Source organism: Megalopta genalis, chromosome 6 (genome assembly GCF_051020955.1).
Source record: "Megalopta genalis isolate 19385.01 chromosome 6, iyMegGena1_principal, whole genome shotgun sequence".
In the NCBI taxonomy this organism is placed as follows: Eukaryota; Metazoa; Arthropoda; class Insecta; order Hymenoptera; family Halictidae; genus Megalopta; species Megalopta genalis.
The window spans coordinates 1,200,572-1,212,611 of NC_135018.1; the positions used below are offsets into that span (position 1 = coordinate 1,200,572).

Consider the following 12,040-nt stretch of genomic DNA (forward strand, 5'->3'; position numbering starts at 1 on the left):
ATTAGGGAGCATTTACCGTTACCGTTCCTCTGAATTTTCAGGGGCCCGGGCACAGAGTATCGCACGACAATCCTTATTACGTTAATTAAATGAAGTTATAAATGATCCTAAGCATTCTCGGCTATGTTTGCATTAAAAAGAACCGCTTCGTCGTTCGAGCGTCGAATACATTAAAGAGCATTATCGCGTAAAATGAAAGAAAAATGTTGCGCTTGGTTCGACGGCGATTAATAGCGGCGATTAAAATCTGCAAACGATCGGCTGCTTGTAATTCGATCGTAAGTGGAAACGGCGGGCGATGAAGAGACACGTTTCGTTTTCACGTAATGGCCAGCACGTTCGTTCGGCTGAAGTGCAAATTCAATGGTATCGGAAACGGCGTTGGCTGCAGAGAAACGTCATCGAAAATTTGTTGTTATTTTGCCCTTTGTTCTTGTTTTGTTACAGGATTACAATGCTTCCGTTAATACCGCCGGGGCTAGATCGGCGTGCTCGGTAGCTCTTGAAAAGATTCGTCAAATTTTGCCGAACGGGTCATTCGAATGTTTCGAAGCGGAGGATCGTTCTTTTTTTTTTGTTTTTTTTTTTACCAGATAACGACCCCTTTTGTCGGCGACACTGACTTCGTCGCGCGTGTACCATACGACGAGAACGGAAAACGCGGAGCGTCGAGATTGATAGAATACCAGGAACAGATCCATCGAACAAATCCCGAAACATCAAAGCGGCGCGGAGTGACGTATCCTCGCGTCAACTTCGAACGCGATAGAAAAATGATATTACTTCTGTGAAACCTTCCCGAAAAAATTGCTGGCAATCGTTTCCGCTGAGAAATACGGCCTATAATGACGCTTCTCGAAATCTTACAATTATAGCCTTTAAATTAATATTATATTAAACGCTTTCAGCTTGTTTCACATGTTTTTTTTAGTAATTATATAGCCTTCACACGATGCAAATAATAATAATATTTGTTCTTTAATGCTGACAATTGTTCCCATTATATTAAAATACCATAAATAAATAAATAGTTTTGGATCCATCGAATATAATGAAAATAATATTTCGAATATTTTATTATTATCTATTTCAGACGCGTGAAGTGAGAAAAATAATTTTGACCAGCGAAATCGGACGATGCGCATCGTCCACGCGATGCAAATAATAATATTTGTTCTTTAATGCTGACAATTGTTCCCATTATATTAAAATACCATAAATAAATAAATAGTTTTGGATCCATCGAATATAATGAAAATAATATTTCGAATATTTTATTATTATCTATTTCAGACGCGTGAAGTGAGAAAAATAATTTTGACCAGCGAAATCGGACGATGCGCATCGTCCACGCGATGCAAATAATAATATTTGTTCTTTAATGCTGACAATTATTTCCATTATATTAAAATACCATAAATAAATAAATAGTTTTGGATCCATCGAATATAATGAAAATAATATTTCGAATATTTTATTATTATCTATTTCGGACGCGTGAAGTGAAAAAAATAATTTTGACCAGCGAAATCGGACGATGCGCATCGTCCACGCGATGCAAACAGGTCTCAAGCATTCTCGATTTTACAAACGCAGATAAAATTTGGTAAATTTTCTTTTTATCTAGAATCGCGAATGTGTCTTGTCATGCTTGAGCGCCGGGTTTAACGATCCTAATATAGCCGGGCCGAAGACGACGGAAATGACACAGATTTGCGATCGGCAGTTTCATATATGTACCGTAACCTCAATCAAATTTAATGATCTTCAGTCATCGTGATAGACGCGTTTCACGGATCCCGAATTTACCCGGGGCATTTCTCCAATTCCAATATTTGTAATATGTAACCAGATCCGAGAAATAGACGCACGAAAGCACGGAGGAATCTCTCTCCTCGATACTTCTACCCTTGATTAGGGTTTCTCTTGTTATAGCGAACCAGCAAAATCATTTGATCCTATCAAATTAATTAGTTATCGCGTTGAACTATTTTAGAAACGGCTCGATTATCGCGCTGGCCAATTTGTGGCCAATCTCTGTGCACACGTTAAACCATCTATGTAGACGTGTACATGTGTGTGTGTGTGTGTGTTGCATCTCGTGTATACGTCACAATCGAATTACAGTTAATTCTTTTCTTTCCATTGTGTACGTCAGCTCTGATCCAATTTAATTCGCGAAATATTAATACCACAATTTACCCGAACGGTCGGCTAAGGTTATTATCGTTTATTCAATTATTTTGCCATCGGTGGCTGTAATAATGAAGCTGGTTTTGTTAATACGATAACTACAATTTTAATTTGCTGTTGCGTGAATTGTTTATCTGCACCGCCGCGCTATATATAAAAAATAGCATTTTAATATTTAAGGGAAACTTTTATCGACAAGGGCTGTTCTCAGTCGTGAAATAGTATAGTTATAGTTATTATATAGTTATATACTATATAGTTATATACGTATATAGTTATGTAATTATATAATTGTATAGTTATACCAGCTATAAAATAGCATTTTAATATTTAAGGGAAACTTTTATCGACAAGGGCTGTTCTCAGTCGTGAAATAGTATAGTTATAGTTATTGTATAGTTATATACTATATAGTTATATAATTATATAGTTATATAGTTATATAATTGTATAGTTATACCACTTATAAAATAGCATTTTAATATTTAAGGGAAACTTTTATCGACGAGGGCTGTTCTCAGTCGTGAAATAGTATAGTTATAGTTATTATATAGTTATATACTATATAGTTATATACGTATATAGTTATGTAATTATATAATTGTATAGTTATACCAGCTATAAAATAGCATTTTAATATTTAAGGGAAACTTTTATCGACAAGGGCTGTTCTCAGTCGTGAAATAGTATAGTTATAGTTATTGTATAGTTATATACTATATAGTTATATAATTATATAGTTATATAGTTATATAATTGTATAGTTATACCACTTATAAAATAGCATTTTAATATTTAAGGGAAACTTTTATCGACGAGGGCTGTTTTCAGTCGTGAAATAGCATAGTTATAGTTATTATATAGTTATATACTATATACCTTTATAATTATATAGTTATATAGTTATATATTATATATAGTTATACCACTTATATATCAGGTGACTCATAAAATGTCATCATTGATATTATCAGGTGATTCACGGTGTCCACCTGTCTCCCATCGTCGACTATGAGTTTTCCTTTGCTTGTTAGATTGATGCAAAAATTGTTCCCGTTTTATTTCTCATTAATGCAATCCTTATTTATGTAGAACCTGAAATATTTCAACGAAATCGTGATTTATCCAATACCATATAAAATTGGATCTCCTTTACGACATGTTGTACATCATTTCCAGTATATTTTAACACGTTGTTTCCAGTTGCAAAATATATCCATCGTATCAGAGTTTTAAGAAAAATCATGTGTTAACATATCATTTAAAAAAGCCAACTGTACAAAGTGTTGGATAAATCACAATTTCGATGGAACACTCCGAGCTCAGCACAAATTTTCAAAGTTACGAAACGTTCGTACCGCGTCCCCTCCTTCTCCCCTTGTTCCGCAACGTATCAGCTTGTACGTGAAGAAAAAAGAGATCATCGCTCTATCTTATTTCGGTGAAAAAGTTCCTGGATTTTGTCGCAACTCCGTCGCTCCGCCCCGCCGCGCGGTGTTCCGCGCCGTGTCCAGCGGAGAGCACGGAAACGGTAATTAAAGACATGTAGCAAAAGTTTTAACGAACGCGGCGGGAAAGCTTTGTTCCAGAATTTTTGCAGGCTGTACACGTTGTTTTGTATGCCGTACAAAGGATACATCCTAAGGGATCCTGATTTGGTGCCAATAGCGAGGAGCCTTTGAACTGGATCGAACGCCACCGCCGTCGGCTGATGCGGGAAGCCATGTCTGAATGTCTGAAACATAAAGGCATTTGTTTCATTTCATCTTTCCCGCTTTAGTCGGCTGAAAGTCTATTCAACTACAGAAGGGCTGCAGAACAAACAATATGAAGTGAAAGATAGCATTGTCCCTGTAGCTTTCAATACGGATATATTTAGCCGGGTCTATGTGACAATTTCAATGCTGCTAATTCTATTCTTCTCTGGCTAAATAAAAATATACCGTATACGGTTTTCATCCAGCCACCTTTCCGCCTTAATTTTTGCACGTTGATAATGCGCCTGCTCTTCTCCCTTTTATTTTTCCAGTCACGCGTAACTATATTATTATTATATTATTATATTATAGTAGAGTATAGAGTACGCTGAATGGCAAAAAAATGTGAGATATTATTATTATATTATTGTATTATTATATTACTATATTATTGCAACACTATATTATTATATTATAATAGAGTATATTATAGAGTACGCTGAACGCAAAAAAATGTGAGTTATTATTATTGTATTATTAGATTACAATATTATCGCATCACTATTATAGTAGAGTATATTGTAGAGTACGCTGAATGCAAAGAAAATGCGAGATATTATTATTATTATATTATTCTATTATTATATTACTATATTATCGCATCACTATATTATTATATTATAGTAGAGTATATTATAGAGTACGCTGAACGCAAAAAAATGTGAGTTATTATTATTGTATTATTATATTACTATATTATCGCATCACTATTATAGTAGAGTATATTGTAGAATATGCTAAATGCAAAAAAATGCGAGATATTATTATTATTATATTATTGTATTATTATATTACTATATTATTGCTTCACTATATTATTATATTATAGTAGAGTATATATTATAGAGTACGCTGAACGCAAAAAAATGTGAGTTATTATTATTGTATTATTATATTACTATATTATTATATTATAGTAGAGTATATTATAGAGTAGGCTGAATGCAAAAAAATGTGAGACATTATTATTATATTAGTATATTATTATATTATAGTAGAGTATATTATAGAGTACGCTGAATGCAAAGAAATATGAAATATTATTATTAAACCGTGAATATGTACACAAAACTAAATTTTCCACGAGTAATTTTACTGCAATAAAACAGATGTTTCCTCCTAAATACAGTTGTCACACGTTAAGATTGAAAGAAAGGAATTACCTATTAAATGTGAACAAACCTGGTATTTTATTGCACGCACGTAAGAGGAACAATTACGATATATCTCGTACAATTAGAACAAGTTACTATGTAATTACGGGGAAGCGAATTAGCCGACAACTTTGAAATTAATTTTTACGCTCGCAGCGCTGTCTAGATCAGCCTTTATATCATCTTCGAAAGCGTATCGGTTCCTGTCTGTTAACGGTCTAGAACATTCTTAATAGTGTGTATTGGATGGTTAACGTTGCGCTACAAATTTCTCATTTAGGAGAACCTGTCCTTCGCAGTCCAAAATTGGTGCGCGAGCCTCGAACGGCTCGTTCGAATGCGGCTCTTAGGGTCGTTCGCACTTATCCGGTAAGTGGAGACAACGCGAGCGTTTCTTGCGCGCTAGATCTGAGTTTACTTGCATACAATTTATCTTATTTACAATATTGTTTAGACACAAGAATGCGTCTCCAGTAATTGAGCCGTTTATTTTGAAAGTGGCATAAGTCACTTTTTTTTTTGTTTTTTAAATAAAAAGATACCGTTCAATTGTAATTAGTGTTACCATTAACTCGATTTCTTTGAAAAAGTGACTTATGCCACTTTCAAAATAAACGGCTCAATTCAGCTTTACTCTTTTATAAAAAAAACAGTGACTGAACGGAAGCGCTAAAAATAAATTAAACGTTCCGTGGTATATACATGAAACAATTGGTAATAATTGTTAATAATTCTAATGATAAAGAATAAAACGGAAAGAAAGGGGGAAAGTCTTCCATTTGGATGAGAACGAAATGAAACGGCAGTGACGATAAGAATAATAATTGAAAACGTCGATCAAACGGAAGGAAATATTAATTTAAGCTTTAATTTGTGTGCATGAAATTTAGACGATTTCATCGCAGCGAACGTAAATCAAATAGAGGGAAATATTAATCAAATCTTTAATTAATGCGATTCCATTCGATGAAAACGTTGATCAAACACGGTAGAGACTCTCTTATCTGAAGGTTTATTATTGTAATATCATGATACCAAAACATTTTATTATCGAAAAATTTCATTCAAGTTCTCTACTAGGCGATAATGTATCTAAATAATGCAACGATTAGATAATGAAACGTCTGGATTCAAGGATATTGTAAAAATAAATGTTCGGATAAGGGAGTCACCATTGTGGCAGGAGATATCGATGAAATAAAACGTTTAATTTATGCACACGTTATTTTGACACACGTGAAATCAACGGATATTAATTGGCGCGTCTCTCGCGACGTAGCGATGTTCGTGTAGATAATACGTACGCCAAAGCGATGCAGATCAGAAATTTTAGTGTTAATTATACCCAATGGGCGGCAATTTATTCGCATGAAATACAGTGCCGGGGCGATGTATCTCGTCATCGACGTGCAATTAGGCGGTGATATGAAACACGAGAATTTTCGTTATCTATTCATTATGTGTTGACATATAAAACGCCATTGTTAACCGTGTAACTAGGAATAGATACAAACGCTTATGTTTCAAAATTACCGTCTCTGTCGAATCAATTAACGTTTCGGAATTACTTGCCGCGATTACGCGGGACTATTTAATGCGGTAAACAATGTTTAAATATTCACCATGTTAGGAGATTGTTTTCACAGGTTAATTGCCGCAACGCAGAATCGAGGTATCTTATTTAAACGAATCTGTGAACTAAACGATCAAGATACGTGTGCTGTATCATTATATTATTATTATTTTTTTATATAATTTATATATATAATATTTATATATATAATTTAAAAATAATATAATGATAATAATATAATAATAAAATAATGATAATAATATAAAATATATAAAATATATATAATATATTTTATATTATTATCATTATTTTATTATTATATTATATTTTATATTATTATCATTATATTATTTTTAAATTTTTACATTTCATAAGATCGATTCGAAATTGTCGCACACAATGCATTGACACGGAGATCAATTTTCCAAGGTAAACGAAAAATTGCGTAAATCCCACGTGAATCATGCGTAATCGACGTTTTAGAGAAATTTATATAGACCTACTTATAGTCTTTGCGATGCCATTTATCACTGGAGAGACGATAAGTTATTTCGACATGAAAGATCGATAAAACATTCTCCATTAATCAGGAGTTTTATTCGTTCCTGTTAACCTACAATTGGTCAATATGAATCCACAAGTCCTTTTTCTTGTGTTTTTCTTTCCTGTACTCATTTTTTTAAATTCGTGATTTCAATTCAATCACATCGTAATTCGTGATTTGAAATCAATCACATCGTAATTCGTAATTTTAATTCAATTACATGGTAATTCGTAATTTTCTTTCAATTACATAGTACTTCGCAATTATAATATAATTTAATTACTCAGCACTTTGCAATCGTACTCCAATCGCAGTTACGAATTAGATCGCAATTTAGTCGAACGGAGATCCGAATTATGAATTAAAATATGATTGAATTATAACGTAATTGAATTACATTGTGATCACTATTCCTCGAGTAATTCAATCGTAATTCTACATAACTCTGCAGTTAACGTTACAATCTCGCATGCCTATTCTTTAAATTACGGCAAACGATTTCAATCTTAATTAGCCAATCGAGAAGAGAAGACGTAATAAGATCCAAATTAATGAATGCGAACGTTTCTATGCACTTTTTGTTCTCTTTCGAACAGCTTCCGGTACAATGTCGTTTCATTATACATTATTGATTGTTCGAAATGGCCCCGAACGGAAACGGGACACTAAATCAAATTACGCTTCATTCATAATTCATATTTTCGGAAAATGAAGACGACCGGCGAAACTAACGGCGGAACTTTTAACTAATTTTCGCTTAATATCGGGCGACAACTGTGCGGAATATTCTCTGCGCCCTTATGTATTTATGTGTAACTAGGCTGCGAACGTGTACGCTTCCATGAAACATGAGAGCGCACAAATCATCTTGGCAAAAAATGTATAACGAAAACTTTTTTTTATTATTATTAATATTATATAAATAAATATAATATATAATATATAAATATATATAAATAAATATAATCTATAATATATAAATATATATAAATAAATATAATCTATAATATATAAATATATATAAATAAATATAATATATATATATATTATATTTATTTATTATTTTTTAAACCAATTTTTATAAAAATCGATTCGTGGAAGGGCAAAAACTTGCTGAGAAACGATGCCGCTTCGACACTTGAGAAATTATGTTGCACATATTCGCAACTTCGGTAGACGCGGCAATTGTAACATCGTTTAATGTTCGCGCGAACACACATTTCAACTTCTAAATTTGCCGATTCTATCTGTTCAGCGGGAGGCTTTCGTTAAAATAGAATAAACATAATTAGGAGTAAGCATTAAAAATTATGCAATACCGCATTATGTAAATTTGCCACGGTATGGAACGAGGAATATCTCGACGTAATTGGAAAATCTGTGTACTTACTTATTCATCGTTCATAAAACAACGAATGCACACTCGTGTTCACGTGCTCGACATTATTTGACTGCATCTTTTGCATATTTAACCGCATCGAAAATATCGAAAAGTAACTTGGATATTTCATGCAGGGTGAAAATTCAGGGCAGTGAATTTTTCACGTGGAAACAATAAGAAAAAAAGTGTCACTCCCATTTAACCTTGTTTTTTTAGTTATGTACATGAGTTTTATATATTTTTTAGTTTTTTGAGTTTTATATATTGACAGATTGTATTCTAATTTTGTAAGTATTTCCTCTCAATATCTCATGCATTATTATTATTATTATTATCGTTGTTGTTATTTATTTAGTATGATACAGAAAATTTTCCTATTGTTAGATAACGCCATAGTGGTGTAATTAATTAAGTTAAAGATTATATTAATATAGATAATAATATATAATATATATAATATTATAATAATATTATTATATATTAATATATATAATAATATTATAATAATATAGATAATAAAATAATAAAGATTATATTAATTAAGAAAAAGATTATATTATTTACAGGCAATAAAATGAAATACAATATGATAAATATAAATATAATTAAGTATCATCAATTATGCAATTGTAGGAATGGTCCTCGTCTCCATCGATGCAATTTTAACGTAAACCAAATAACAGAAATAACATCGTATCTCTGCATATAATTTACGTTACGCTAAATCCAGTGCTGGAAACTTTTGTTTCGATATCTCGTTGAATTTCCCATCTGAAATTTTCACCGGATCTAAAACGATTTCGGAAACCGGTTAGTTTGTTCCGATGGAACTTGCGTACGGCCGTTAAACGAGTTCGTTCGAACATTATTTCCATTTAGCTCATCCAAAATAGTTCGCCAGCGCGGCTAAACATTCCCGCGAATGTTCGCGGAACTGTCGAAAATATTTCGAGCCCTGAATTTCCCATTCGCCTCTTCCGTCGAACTTTCATTCGTGATCATCGAGGGGACGGCATCAATTTCTATCCAGACGATTGCCGTTTCGCCTGCGCGCCGTAAAAACGCGTCATATCTCTTTCTGACCCAGTTTTTTTCAAATCCTTCCGCTAACTTCTCAGCGTCCAGCAGCTGACTCAAAATGTATTAAGTCTCACGGAAGAGGAATCTGCGAAGACCGACGAATCACGTTTGGGACTGAAGTCTTTGAAACCGTCGGGAAAAGTTAATTACAACGAATTCGACGACTAGAAACGTGTGTATAGTCGGTGCAGAAACCAGTTCAACGGACCTAAAATCCTCCTTATTACAAATTTATAATATTTTTGATATTACACAGGTAAATGTTTCATTATATTAAATCCTACATTATAAACAATTATATTATAAATTTATAATATATATTACAACGTTGTAAAAATGAATAATCCAGAGATATATATTTCATAAATATAGCTTATAATAATGTCTTTGCGTACAGCAAACGTTTATCAAATAATGCAAAATAAAAAAAATATATTATAAATTTATAATGTATATTACAACGTTGTAAAAATGAATAATGCAGAGATATATATATTTCATAAACGTAGCTTATAATAATGTCTTTGCGTGCAGTACACGTTTGTCAAATAACGCAAAATTAAGCAAAAATATATTATACATTTATAATATATATTACAACGTTATAAAAATGAATAATCCAGAGATATATATTTCATAAACGTAGCTTATAATAATCTCTTCGCGTGCAGCAAACGTTTATCAAGTAACGCAAAATTAAGCAAAAATATATAATACATTTATAACATGTTATAATACATTATATGTATATACATACGAGAATTTGCATAAAGATCCGCAGTCTACATATAACTGAAGTTAACCGTTGCAGAGGAATAGAGAGAGAGCAGTGCAACACAGAAAATCGAGAAACGTGTTCCGAAGGCAGCGCGCGCACGACTCGCACCATTTTATTCCTTTCCACGATCTCGTTTCGTCTTGAGACAATTCTAATTCCTCTCGGTTTGCCTTTCTCATTTCGTCAATCTGCCTCGCCGATGCTCTACACGCTCCCTATTTCCTTCCTATCGCCTTTATTCTTGCCAGCCTATCTTCTCGCCCTAGTTCCACATATGTTCCCGTGTGTGTTTCATACTCGCGGATCCTGCAACCCCGTTTTATCCCGTTCCATCCAACGTGTTTCACTCTTCTCGTCTCGTTCCTTAACTTATAGCCCGATATTCTCGTTGTCCTATCGCATTCCCTCGCCACTTCAAATACCTAAGCACTACCCAGCTGTTCGGACACCCGTACTTTACCTATTATATTGCCACCAGCTCGCGATCCTCCCGGCTACTCGGCTTTAATTCAACACAATTCCGCGTTCGTTATCCTTATGTTCTTGCAGCTACCTTTGGTGCGATTTTCCGAAATGCTTAGCTTCTCTCTCTTCTTTCTCTTCTTTCTCTCTATCTCTCTTCTTTCTCTCTTCTCTCTCCTAACTCTTTTTCTCTGCGACCATAAAACTTTGATCGGGTGTCGGAACGGTTTCAAATTACCCCCGGAAAATTGGTCGTGCTGATAAAATCGAGCTAGCTCGCGATTAACTCTTTCAACGTGACTGGGGTGCATTTACGAGCATCGTGCTTTCGAAAATTATGTCCCGGTTGAGTTTTTCCGCAGATATTGTCATCGTGAAACGATCGTGGCAACAAAGACAAGTGCGTGTAATTCAATCGCACGCGTTCTGCAATAATTGCCACTTCAGAGACACTTATGATTTAATTAGGCGGCTTTGTCCTACCCCGAAACGCTTTCTCATTAATTTTGTAACTCGGATTTGGCAAATGCTATTTTTCATTGGAAATCGCGTTAGAATCCGGTGCATAGGGAAATTTCGAATTGATTATTCCCGAACGATCGCGCGCTGTTTCGAGTCTTGGGGGTGCAACGATTTGACCCAAATCGGCTCGCTTTGAACCCTTTCGCTCGCCCTAAAAATACATAAATAAATCACACACGTGTGTGGTTCCTGCACGCTGGTAAATACGCTTGATTGGAACAGTGTGCTTCCTTAATTAAACGTTGACGGTTTGCTCGACGTTGGCTCGACGTTGGCTCGACGTTGGCCGGGGAATATGAAGGCATCAATTAGTTACGATTTACACGGTACACAAAAGAGAGGTGGGTAAGACGACGCACAGTCGTCTGGGAATTCGCTTCTCTGTGATCAAAATCATTTTAGCGTTGTTACAAGGTTTACGGTTGTAAAGCAGGTTTGTGTGTGGTAGGTCGTTGAATTCGTCTCGAGACCAATTAGAATATTATCAAGACAGAAATATCTGTTGACGTTTAAAAAATCGCGGCGACCAGCATTTCTCGCGAAGACAAGCTTTTATGTGAAAAAGGTCTCGAGCTGATAACAGTTTCTGCGAAACG

At 34.1% G+C, this 12,040-nt stretch overlaps 1 protein-coding gene across 7 annotated transcripts in view; it reads right to left on the minus strand.

The window, feature by feature from the left end:
* The window catches only part of Tomosyn (syntaxin-binding protein tomosyn), a 113,513-nt gene that overhangs the window by 72,330 nt on the left and 29,143 nt on the right, over positions 1-12,040 (minus strand). For all 7 annotated transcript variants that reach the window (XM_033467373.2, XM_033467348.2, XM_076522854.1 and 4 more), the window contains exon 2: positions 3,831-3,928. In XM_033467373.2, coding sequence (XP_033323264.1) covers positions 3,831-3,928 — 98 coding nt within the window. The remainder of the gene's footprint in view (positions 1-3,830; positions 3,929-12,040) is intronic.